Source organism: Varanus komodoensis, unplaced genomic scaffold (genome assembly GCF_004798865.1).
Source record: "Varanus komodoensis strain SLA01 unplaced genomic scaffold, ASM479886v1 scaffold5, whole genome shotgun sequence".
Taxonomy (NCBI): domain Eukaryota; kingdom Metazoa; phylum Chordata; class Lepidosauria; order Squamata; family Varanidae; genus Varanus; species Varanus komodoensis.
The window spans coordinates 49,918,424-49,931,489 of NW_025336087.1; the positions used below are offsets into that span (position 1 = coordinate 49,918,424).

The 13,066-nt window shown below is 41.0% G+C and overlaps 1 protein-coding gene across 5 annotated transcripts in view; it reads right to left on the reverse strand.

Moving 5' to 3' along the window:
* Positions 1-13,066, reverse strand: part of TJP2 (tight junction protein 2) — a 74,869-nt gene that overhangs the window by 32,991 nt on the left and 28,812 nt on the right. Inside the window, exon 1 of one of the 5 annotated variants that reach the window (XM_044445779.1) lies at positions 2,345-3,292. The exons of the other annotated variants lie outside the window; for them this stretch is intronic. Coding sequence (XP_044301714.1) covers positions 2,345-2,416 — 72 coding nt within the window. The 5' untranslated portion in view covers positions 2,417-3,292. Of the gene's footprint in view, positions 1-2,344; positions 3,293-13,066 lie in introns of those variants that run through there. 5 annotated transcript variants of the gene reach the window in all.

Below are 13,066 nucleotides of genomic sequence, written 5' to 3' on the forward strand. Positions count from 1 at the left end.
TGAGAGGATGGCTGTGAATGCTAGAGGGACAGATTCCAATGTGTTTCATCGCAACATCAGCTGCAAGCCCATTCTCATAAGGATCCCTTCACACCTGTAAAAGCTAAACCAGAAGGAAAAGCTGCATGCTAACCATTATAACTCACATAATCAGCACAGTCAACTAAAATACTCTCTTCTTGCTATCAGGAGCAATATATTATACTGTTACTTTAGATCAGAAGTGGAAAACCCTTCAGATCTTTTGGCTTATAGTTCCCATGGACTTTCTCCTTGAGTTAAACTGGCCAGGACTGATGGGAGTTGTAGATCCAAACATCCTGTGGGCCACAAGTTATCCACCACTGTTTGAGATGGTCTCTTGAAGTACTGGTGGAACTAGAGTCACTCCTTAATACGACTATAATCAGTGAAGTCTGCAGTAACACAGGAGGATCAGTTTGAACAATATAAAGAGACAAAGTATTCAGCCTTTTCAGTCTGATTGGACAGAGTCTAGATTCTCAACAAGTTATTTGATACACATCTTGTAATAAAAATTCATATACATTATTATTCCAAATTATGACAGATAATGTAACAGTCTTTCCAGTCTTTCTCCCTCTCTTTTACACACACACACACACACACACACACACACACCCCTACTAAAAACATTTCAAATATTAAAGTGAATTATTTTCCATTACTATTAGTATTATCAAAATGATGTGATATTTGCATGCATTTTATTTATGGGGGGAAGATATTTTGATTATGAAAAATAAGAATTTAGAACAAAAATATCATGAAGTCATAAGAGCAGGCGACAACTGCAGAATTGCTACTAAAATGCTACACAGCTGAGTAAAAAATTTGTTAACTTGTGAGCAGCTAAATTACTTTTCAATCACAGCTAGACAATTCCTCTCACTTCTAGGAGGTCCTGGTCTTTTTTTCTACCTCCATCCATGTTCAAAGCAACTTGTTTTTGAAAAACAATGTGAGCTGCAGTGTAGGCTTTGCAACATCCAGGCCATGTTGGGTGACATGAAGCTTTTCATGTCACCCAACTCCAGAGGGTTTCAAATGACAGGCCATGGGTTTATGTGGGAGTTGTTTAACTCTTGGCAGGATGACATGACAACCAACAATCATGGCTTGAATGTTCAGAATGGTTTAAATAAGCCACAGGGGCCTGAACAAGCCCATGCACTCATTTTAGCGTACAGAAAAAAAACCATGAATAGATTTCTACTCACATGCAACCACTTGGTGAATTTGAAGAGTGCAAGTTCATTAACAATAGCTTAAAGATATTTTTATTTGTGAACAAAACATTTTTTCCACATTTAAGAGAAATTAGTTTTATAATCTGTGTTCAAGAAAGGAGCAGAAAACGAAACAAAAATTCTTGTAATGACATATAGTAAATAGTTACCAAAATAAGAAAACGTGTATCTGGTTTCCGCACACTGAAATTATAAAACGAAGAGCCAACCTGCTTTTGAGGTCCTATTTTGATGGTTATACAGTGTAGTACCAACAAGTACTTTAAGTTCACCTTGGGAGTTCACTAGGCACAAAAGCCATCTGCCCTGTCCTAAATCTCTAACTCATAATCTCTTTAACATTATAAAATTTACAGCTGTTTGCTGTTGCAGAGATACTAACCAGTGCTGACAGATTAATGGAAGGAGCAAAATGAACTTGGGGGTTGGGTAAGACCACAGATGTTGTAAGTCACCATCTGAAGACTTCCAACTGTACCAGGGCATAGATTAAATCTTCTGTCACAACAAACACAAAATTCAAAGTACATTAGGATCCAGCAAACCTAGAGCAGACAATGGTTCATTGGTTCACAAAAGCATCAAAGGAAAGGCTATTAATGTATCATCTGAGAAAATGCAAAAAGCTAACATAAATACATTAGCTACCACACTGCTACACAATTAAACTGGTGAAGAGATGACTAAGAATTAGTTTAGCAAATTCTAGCAAGCCTAGAATTACAAAAAAAACCCATTTCATTAAACAATTTTCTCAAGCAGAATTCTGTACAGATTCATGCTAATTAGTTTTAATTAGAATACTAGTTTGACTATTTATGTATGAGTACTACTTGAACTTGGAAAACTATCTCAGCAAAAATACCTGATGTACATTAACATCTAAAAGCACCTGAAGTGCAATTTAGTCTAAAATAATTATTGCATGTTCATATCTCTGTAGAAGAATTAGAGAGCTCATTCACCAATTTAAATATTACATCTTGGTATGGATGGGGCAATTGGAAAGCCTAATCACTCTCTCACTCCTGCTTTCTCTCTCTCTCTCTCACACACACACACAATGAACTCACATGCCATTTTAAAATCCTCAACTTTTTCACAGCATGCGACCACATTCGCTGCAGAGCTTGAGCCGTCTTCATTGTGGCAGGCTATAATCTGTAAAGGGACTCTGAACATCCCAGTCTTTTCATCAGTTTCTACCACTCAAGCATTGTTATGTAATTCTAATACAATAGTGGCCTACATACTGGGCCAATCCTACCATCATTTCACTCAGTAACATATACAAATCCAAACATGTACAAATGAGATCACACTTACTCTCTAAACCTATGCCACTTCCTAAACAGAAAATAACCTGGGTAGTAAATCTACATTAAAAGTTCACTGCTAGGCAAGAATCAACAAAGGCTCTTCAGCCCACTCAGGGAAATTGCAGTGTTGTGAAGAATCTGGACTTATAATAGGCGAAGGGGTGAAAGATACAAAGATAGGAGGAATACAAACCCTTTTTATTGGGGCACATACTATATACCACGGTGCCATTTGGTTGGATTCCACTCACTGTAAAGCTCTTGGGGAGGAGAGAAAACACACACTGTTCCCCCTATGCAGGTAACCAACTCCATAAGTACACTAAACTCCCATTTATCTCAAAGCCCATCCATACTAACCTATTTCACCATTCTGGACTTTCTACTGTTAGTGATGATGTTTATGGGAATGACCTTTCTTTTACCTGGCGACAACCGAGAAGCATCCCCTGAGTTGCTACAGCCCCCGACAGAGAGGAGCAAACATGCAGCAACAGCTAAGAATGCTGCCTTTTTGCAACACCCCCTCAGGGGTTGCATGGAAAAGAACATGCTATGGGCATACACAATCATGTACATGTACAACACCAGAAATACAAAAAGCAGGATCAGCATTAGGGGTGGGAGAATCAATAGCACAAAGCTGAAGGGGGCACCACACTAAGCTGGGTGGCTCAAACCTTTGTACTGTCTTCATGGAGCTAAGGGGGGGGGGAGGAAAAGAGTGAGTGCCCTTAACCTTTCCCCTTGCCCCAAAGTTGTACAGTTCGGGTACTACCCACTAATGTGAGCAAACATCATATAGTTTTAACATCCCCACTCATGGTGTCCAAGTTGATGTCATTTGTTCTGTATAAATATAAGCAGAACATTGCTTTACTGTGCAATTGCTTTACTTTCTTCAGAAGCCACACAATGCAACAGCACTAAATCACCACCACCACACCTGACCAGGGAACAATCTTCATTAAGGGCATTATTTTCCTGATGAAAAGTTACAGTGGAGGAACGACAGAGCTGAGTCATTCCTCATCCATACTAGTTCCTGTGTGTATTTAATGAGTCACACAGGTGGCTCACTCATGCAAGCTATGCATCATTGGAAAGAGCTAACAGAAAATTGCAGATCGTTTTCTGGGGAACTTTCTGACTTCTGAGCATGCTTCTAGCAGAAGCTTGCTTGTCATATTCTGCAAGTGCCGTCTTCTGTTATTACACTGCTAGTATAAAGATAGCATGCCCATTTGGACCCGCCATGCCTGCGCCAACCACCACCACCGCCCACCTTGTCCCGTGCATGAGGAGGCAGTGGTTTGTCACTCGAAGAAAATGATCTCCAAGCAAGCTGCTGCCTCGTGCGCCCTCACCTCCCCTTGCCCGCACACCCGCCCGCGCCTTGCCTCCCCTCGCCGCACGACCCACCCCACCCTGCCTCAACACGCACGCCTGCACACGCCGCCCCCGCCCCCTCGCCGGCCCACACGCACCGCTGGCACCACCTTTCCGGCTCCAGCACCAGCACCTTTCAACTGGCCCCCTGGTGGAAAAGTCTGAGGACCCCTGAGTTAGACTCTACATGCCTCATGGCCTAGGTGAAGAGGAATTCATATAAGAATCCAGGTTTGTAAAAGCATAATAATCAAAAGGCATATTTCACTCTCTCTTTCTCTCTTGAATGGAGGAACAACGAGCAGAAAAAGTCTTACTGAAAAGGATCTCAAAATGGGGTGGAGGAGAAAAGATTAATCAACTGATCATCACAGACCTGCAAACATCCACTCTATGGGTTACTTAACACATGTCTGCACATCAAATCCAGCAAAATCCGCACGTGGAGAAAAAAGTTCTACTGCATTCAACAGAACTTATTCCCACAGGGAATGGTAGCTCAATTATGCAACACTTAAATTAACATTTAAGAGAAACACAGGAAACTACCTGATACTGAATTAGATCATGGAAACAAATATTAAAAGTATGGCAATACACATTCTCTTCTTTACCTGGAACATCTTTCATACACACAATGACTACTTGAACACAGCCAAGGTATAGTACAAAGGCAGCTAATACTGCTTTGGGATCTACCTGAACAAGGCAAGGGCAAGAAATGTTACACAACTGAAAGCTAGAATTCAGTTTATGAACTTCCACACAGAGGTCTCAATGATTTAGCCCTCCAAATAACATCTCTGCCTTGGTATGTATATTTTTTAGAAGATATGTGAGGTGACCCAAATGAGAAGATGGCAAGTGTTTGAACCCAATTCACCTTTGCAGCTCGTCTGCCTCTCCTTTGGAGCAACAGGATAATATTGACTCTTGCCTATCCAATGACCTCTACCCCAGCATCCTCTCACAGATGCCTTCATGTTTGCTCCCCCACTCCATCCTCATCTATGTTTATTACTTTTCTGGATCAAAGAAAATCTTGATGCAGTTAGTCACAGCTTCACTGTCACACAATGGTGTGCAGCTCAGTCTCTTTCTAACCTCATTACTTGCTCGTTTTTCCTAATGGGAGCTGAATGACTCTTTAATTTAAGCAGTGGGTGTACTGTTAATTTATAACACAGATATAAATCTTTTAATTTGGTGTTGAATCACTCATATCTGCAGCTACTGTGGATTTGGATCAAATGTGGATTAAATTGATTTGTTGCAGCCACTACAGAGCTGTCGGTTGTTAAGCAGCAGCATCAAATTTATAAATTAGTTTTCCACTAGAGGGTGGTATTAAGCAACTATTCAACAATAACTTGTGCAAAACATTGAAAAACAGGTGATTACAGTAGGGTGCAATTAATGAGTCCTCATCCCTCCCTTCCTCACAATTATATTAAACAGATTCATTATGGCCACATACAATGGGTAGGCAGGAAAGCCTATAAAAAACACAAGCATTCAAGTATTTTTAGCCACTTTGCAAGGCCACACCCTCATAAAATATGCACAAAAACATGATCTTCAGTTAGCAAGCATACAGGATGCTGAAAGCTGCTTTGTGCATGCAAGTTAATTATGAATTCAATAAAGGCAGCTTTTACACAAAACTCTTTATCGTTCACTCAATTGCCTGAACAAAAGTTGCCAGGCACATGTCAATAGGAAAGGACTTCTGACAGCACAGCGGAGATCCCATTGCTTATGCACATCAGCCTAAGCACATCTTCATGGAAGAACTCAAGGAGGACTGAGCATAGGGGAAGGAAGTGCTTTGGGTAGTCTGGCCCAAGATGTTTGGGGCTTTAAAGGTTAAGATCAGCAAACTGAGATGAGAGCTGCATTTCTTTGGCATTTTACAACTTGGAAGAAAGCTTCCAATCTCCACATCTGTGTACCTAATGCCCACTCAGCTGCTGCCAGCAGAACAGGAGGAGTTATGGAGGGAATTTTTGCTTCTCTGTCTACCCGCCTTTAAAAGGTTTTTAAATGCTTTGAGCCTATTGATGGAAGGCATGCTAGTGGGGGCTGGCCAGAGCCAGAGAGGTCAACTGGTTTCTGAGATCCTGGGTTTTCCCTCCTGCCCATTCTCTGTAACACCCCCTTTCCACTCCCTCCAAGGTTGGAGCAGCATCCACAGCTTCAAAAGAGAGATTCAAAGCTACCATATGGTCTCTAAGCCACTCTTCTAGGGTCAAAGGATTGATCTCTAAGCTAAAATCCTATACCAACTTGCCCGGGAGTAATGACCACTGAGCACAAATGGGTAAGCCTATGCACACTTACTCAAGAATAAGTCCTACTTGATACAATTATTTCTGAGTAGACATGTCTAAGATTGCACTTTCAGTATTTTCAGATGAAGGTAACTTAAAATGCTGTAACTTACCCAAAGATTCTCCTCTGATGTTTGCACAAAGCCAGTCATTTAGCAATCCAGTTGTGCAACCAGAGCTTTAGACCAGAGATGGGAAACATGGCACTCCAGGAGCTAGACTGTAACTCCAGCTACCTGTGATGACTGGCTATGCTAACCAGGTGTCATGAGCCGGGGTTCCTCCTTCAAGCACTCGAAAGCCACAGACAGTTTTCCTTGCAAAGCATTCTTTATTGACCAAGAAAAAAAAAATGCAAAACACCCAGAATGAACCTCTGAGCATGCACAGAGCAGTTTGTTGAGCCCAGTCTAGTAATCACCTCCAGGAATTCCCCTATGAGCATGCCTTGCCCCATCCCTTCGGGAGGAGCCTTCTGAAAGTGAGCCTGTCTTCCTCCACGCACTGATCCTCTAACTGGGCCTCTGCTTTACTGATGCCATGTCATGAGGTCCAAGAACTGGAGCAGCCTGGTCTGTGCCTGAGAACTCCCCTGCCCGAGGTCCCCTCCTGCCAGTTGTATGTCTTGTTTATTCCCAGGGCAACCTGCCCACCTGGGAGCCTGGCCTTGAGATCAGCAGCCCCCATAAGCAGGGTCTTGGCTTGGCCCACAGTCCCAATTCTGCCTCACAACTCAGTTCTGAGTCTTCTGAAGTCCAGCCAGAAGTCCTTGAGAATGAGCCCCCAGAGCAGCCATCTTTCTCACTCCCAACACTGGGGCTGATGGCAATGCATGTTCAACAACATCTGGAGGTCACAAGATTGGGGGAAAGCTGAACTGCATGCAGGAAATTTCAAGGCATGTTAACTATTGATTTCATAAGAGTTGGGCAGTACCCCATCCCCACTTCAGCAGTATCCCGTAGTGGTGGTAGTTTGTTTGTTTTTTTAAACAGTACAGTTGGACCTGCATCCACAGCTGTGGCCTATTAAATCTTGCATCCATAAGTATTTCTTATAGTCCCCTAGAACATTTATACTACAGCAGCAAGTGCATTTCAAATTATTATTGCTGTATCTCCCCCCTGCCACAGGAAATCTATATTTATCTTTTCAGAAAGGAAACAGTGCAATAAAAAAGAAGAGAACATCTGCACATTTTAACTCAACAATAGTAAGATCATCTATCACCAAATTGCATCCCTGTATGACAGCTGGAGAAGGACTTCTACTGTGGATAGCTGAACATAGAAAATAACACTTCTTCCTTTGCTCCTGGCAAACAGCAGCTTGTGAGCTCTCAAGGCTTTAAGCTTGGCAGAAGCTAAATCAGGGTGGACAACTCTCATGGTCCCTCACTCCTGGGTATGGTGATCAGGGACAATAGGGATTGTGGGACAAAATATCTGGATAGCTAGAAGTTCCTCTTCCTGGTAGGTACAAGTGTTTCTGTAGAAGTGCCCCCTAAAGATTTAAAACTAAGGACTCATTTTATGACCTGACTATTTGTGGTGAGTGCAATTCTTTGCTCTAGTAACTAGCAATCATGGTTCCCTTTGCTAAATCGATTCAAAGTTCTATAACAGTCATGACCAAACTTAGACTAATAAAAGAAAGGCAATGCACCTGCACATTATAATAGACTCCATTATTTGATGTTCACCATTTTAAAAAAATAATCTGGGAGTACATACTCTCTATATAATTAGCAGACACTCTCTCTTGACACACACATCCTTAACAGGTGTTATCCCAAAGATTATTTCAATCCACCTTATCTTTTTTGAATATGGAAAGAGCTACACTTATTTCCCATCTCTTTGAAATCGTTCCATAGGAACACAATCTTGCCGTGGCAGGAACCAGTCCATGGATAGTCTTCAAGAAAAGTTTCTGGAGGCAGCAAATATTTGTCTTGGGCATTTTAGAGAAGCACACAAGATAAATTTCTTTTTGCATCTCAGAGGGATGGCAATGTCTTAGTTTTTTTTTAGTTCAGGGCAAATTTGGGCAATTATTACAGAATCCAAGTTTGCTCTATAGTTAAGATGTTGTCTAAAATGGACTCTCCATGTCATGCCTCTAGTCTTCTGGGTACCATAGTAATCCTATAAACTATCAAAGTTCCAGAAACCTGATTCATCTTTCCATATCATGGCAACTGCTAAGTCTCTCCTGATAAATATTCAGCTTACTTTTTCTACTTGTACTTCTATCACTGTTACAATGAAAGGACACAATCAATTTAGCTAATCTACATAGTTCGCATTTGACTTGGCAACATATAATCAATCCCTGATTTTCTAAGGGTCCCTACTGGGTTCTTTGAAACCAGCCAATGGTTCTTATCGTCTTACTGACAACAGTGCCATAATGGACGGACAAGAAAATTTCCGTTCTTGATTGCATCTCTATCAATTTTGGTCTCAACACATCTGCCACAGTGCAAGCTGGAATCTCATCATAGCCGTTCAAGCTAAACAGAGAAGGAGTAATGTTATGGGCCTCCTCCAAATCATCTGTTTAAATAAGATTAAAGAAATCAATAGTAAAAGTCAGTTTTCCATCCTAAAATGGTGGACACACACACAGTAATAACCATGGACCTTAAATATATAGTTTACAACATGCATTACCAGAGGGCAGGGTTGATAAACCTTGCAAAATCCCTGGCCTTTTCCTATGATAGATCTTGACATTACTAATTTTAAACATTATTTGAAACCACTTGTTACCTATCTTGTTTGTCAGTTGGCTTCCTAGGAGAGGCTCATTAAAAAGATGAAGTCAGACACAGAAGATGTATTATTTTCCTCTCAGAAGACCCCAGTTTTCAATTTTCTCCATAATCATATACAATGAGGAAAAGGTATAGTACCTGTACCCTCTTTAATTGTTCTGATAAACAAAAAATGTAGGCGTTGTCCAAGACACAGTCTACGCAAGCAGTAGTCTCCAACACTACAAGCAAGCCAGTCCTGAACACTAAGAGGCAAGGTTGTGAACACTAGGCTTTGGTTAACTTTTAAAGCTTTGTACTGTAAAAAACAATGCCTGGCCTACTTTTAAAATTAATAAAGTATCCATTCATATATATCTTTGTTTACTAATTCAGCATCCTTGGTTATTAAACTTAACTTGGTCACTAATGTACTTTTAAGTATATGAATATATTAATTAAAGAATGAATAACGTTTTAAACATTTAATTTTTATGCTTTATTATATTGTTATATTTTATGGTTTTAGGTTTGGTAAACTGCCCAGAGAGCTACCACTGTTGGACTGTAAGGAGACAGAATAAATGAACAAACAAGAAAAGTGTACTTTGGAGGATCATTCTCCTCAATTAGTGTGCTATAGCCACAACCAGAAACCTAAATTTATTTCCTTCTTTATTTTCACATTTGGGAGAATGAAGAATAAACATGGAGTTCTGCAGCAAAAATTAAGAGAGATTTAAGGCACAATCCTATGCAGGATTAGACTGAAAAAAGGCTTGGGCATAAATGGAGTTGCAGGCATTTCTTTCTCTAGGCTTCCTTGGGATCATGCCCTTTCATTTTGGTACTGCGTGTGATTAAGTCGAAGACTATTGACATAGGAAAACTGGCTTATATAAAAAGTGATCCCTTGAAAGTACAGTCATTTTTAAACAGTGTGTGTGTGTGTGTGTGTGTGTGTACAACTAATCCAGGTGAGGCAGTGACTGTCTTGAACCAGTGTCTGGCCAGTGTGATGGGCTATAAGAGGGTCAATAAATTGACACTTAATCCAGATAAGATGGAGGTTCTGTTGGTGGACAGTTCAGGTTTCCAGGCAAGTGATTTTTCACTCTGTTCCAGAATGCACCTTGGAATTCCAGGTGACTGCTGTGGTAAGGAGCGCTTTCCGCCAGCTTTATCCGGTCCATCAACTACATCCTCACTTACATGAGCAGAGTCTAGCAACAGTAACCCATGCTCTGGTAACCTCCTGATTGGACTACTGTAATGAGCTCTACGTGGGGCTGCCCTTGAAGATGGTCCGAATACTTCAGTTGGTCCAAAACAGAGCAGCCAGGCTTTTGTTTATTTATTTATTGATTTAGCGGACTTATATGCCGCCCCATTCGCCTAAGCCTCGGGGCGGCTTATAAATAAATAAATATCATTGATACAATAAAATACAGATGGAGACATCCTGGGCAAAGTGGTTAAAATCAATAAATAGAATCAACAATTAAAATGATGTTTAAATAAAAAGGTCTTGGCCTGGTGCCAAAAAGCAAATAACGACGGCGCCAGGCGGACCTCTCTAGGGAGCACATTCCATAGGTTGGGTGCCACCGCAAAGAAAGCCCTCCTCCGGGTACTCACCCTCCTAATGTCCTTCATGGAGGGCTCTGCCGCCGATCTCAAGCAGCGGGAGGGCACGTATGGACGTAAGCACTCCTTTAGGTAACCAGGACCCAAGCCGTTAAGGGCTTTATAGGTGATAACCAACACCTTGAATTGGGCCCAGACTTCAATGGGGAGCCAGTGAAGCTGACGGAGGGCTGGAGTTATGTGAGCACAATGCCCAGTCCTCGTCAGCAACCTGGCAGCTCTGTTTTGCACCAATTGAAGTATCCGGACCATCTTCAAGGGCAGCCCCATGTAGAGTGCATTACAGAAGTCTAGTCGGGAAGTTACCAATGCGTGTGTCACTGTCACCAGGCAGTCATCCTCCAGGTAGGGACGCAGCTGGTGAATCAGCTGAAGCTGAAAGAAAGCGCTCCTTGCCACCGCTGTTACTTGAGCTTCCAGTGAAATACATACATTTTGACAGATATATCACATAACACAGGCCCTGTACCATCTACATTGGCTACAAATTGAAGTCTGGGCCCAGTTTAAGGTGCTAATGACGACATATAAAGCCCTAAAGGGTTTAGGGCCTAGATATCTGAAAGAGCATCTCCCTCTGTATACGCCTGCCTGACCCCTGTCTGGGGTTCTTCTTTGGGAGCCCTCTTTGAAGGAGATCAGAAGAGTGGCTACCCAGAGAAGGGTCTTTTCTGGGGTAGCACCCCAGCTGTGGAGCCTGCTCCTCAAAGAGGCGTGCCTGGCACTGATGCTTGATTCATTTTGATGCCAGGTTAAACCATTTTTATTTTCCTTATATTTTAAGGTTTAATGTCATTTTAACTATTGGTTTTATTGTATATTTATATTCTATTTATGTGTGCTGCTGGTTAGACAGGATATAAATGCTTTAAATAAATAAGCCATATTGCTAAACAAAATTGAATAACTACTCCAAGATTAGCTGTAAACAGAGATCTTTTGGGAATATTAAATCATGGATGTGACTTGAGTAAAATACGGGTTGAAACAAAGCATTTCACAACAACAGAATACTCCCCAGAATTCACAGGTCTATATATATTTTATAGTGCAGCAAAGTATAATTGTGCAGACATGGAATACAACAGCAGCCCCTTGTTGAGTATGTAGTGTCATTCCATAATTGTTGGTTGTAGAAGAAACAAGCAAACTCTTCACATTGTAACAATTCCCACTGTGCTTGGTCACAGCACAATTTCTACATGCATTAGAGCACTAGAAGGTATAGATACAAGGTTTAAAGTAGTATAATCTTAGGTTTCCATATATTTTTCTGCAGCTCAGTACTGGAAAAAAAATATTTCCAAAAACTGTCTCTAGTCTGGTCAGTATTATATCATCCAGTTATTTTGCAACAATTTTGTTCTTGCAAAGCAACTTGATTTGCTTCTTAATAGCAACCATATTCATTCCAACTCATTCATATAGCCCCATATCTTCACCATAGTTCTATTAATATAGTAATTCACCATACAAGTGCTATGTTACCCATAACCATAATGAATCTCCTTGGGTAAGGCGGTGGGTTAGGGTTAGAGCCCATCTCAGGCCCAAAGTCACCCAGTAGGGAACAGAACCTAGATCTCTCAGGTCCTTAGCTGAACGCTTTAACCACTACACTACACTACATTATACTGGCTCTCTCAATTTTGAATACTGACATTCTTACATAATCTGATCCCATATTACTGAAGGAAACCTCTTTAATAGAAATAATTTTAACCTGAACCTATTTGTTGAGGGAGGTGCTTAACTGTGTAAGTTTTAGTTATCTGCATATTCTCCAACAATACCAGGTAATATTAAAATTAGGATTGACTACATTACATTAAAGCACTTCACTGAGAGGTGACTTAGGACAACAGCCACAAGAAACCGCTTTCCTTAATTCTGAGGATTTTTCAGACACTGAACTCTTTGTCTATTGTATAGTCCACTATAAACAGTTTGCACTGTAATTGTTAGGTCTGGGCAAAAGAATGAGAGATCTGAGTAGAGAAAGGAGAGATGCCCATTGACATAGGCATAATTTGCCTGATACATTTGCAAAAGCCTTTAAAAAAAAATCTGGACCGCTGGATTTCATTAGTCAGGAAACAAAGCAACTATTGATCTGCTCCAAGGCCCCATTTAACTGTTTCCTTTTTTCAGCAGTACTTATCTCTTCCCTGGCCTTATTGTAATGACAATCCTGGAAAGCAAATTGTTCATCCCAATCTCTCAGACCTTGTCCTACTTCTGTAGAAAAAGCCTGTGTCTGCTTCAAATACCAACTAGTTGGCAACTTATTTCCATATTTTCTCTCCATGCTTTCTGCTTTCTTCCAACTGGGAAGCAGCAGCCTCTTGTCTT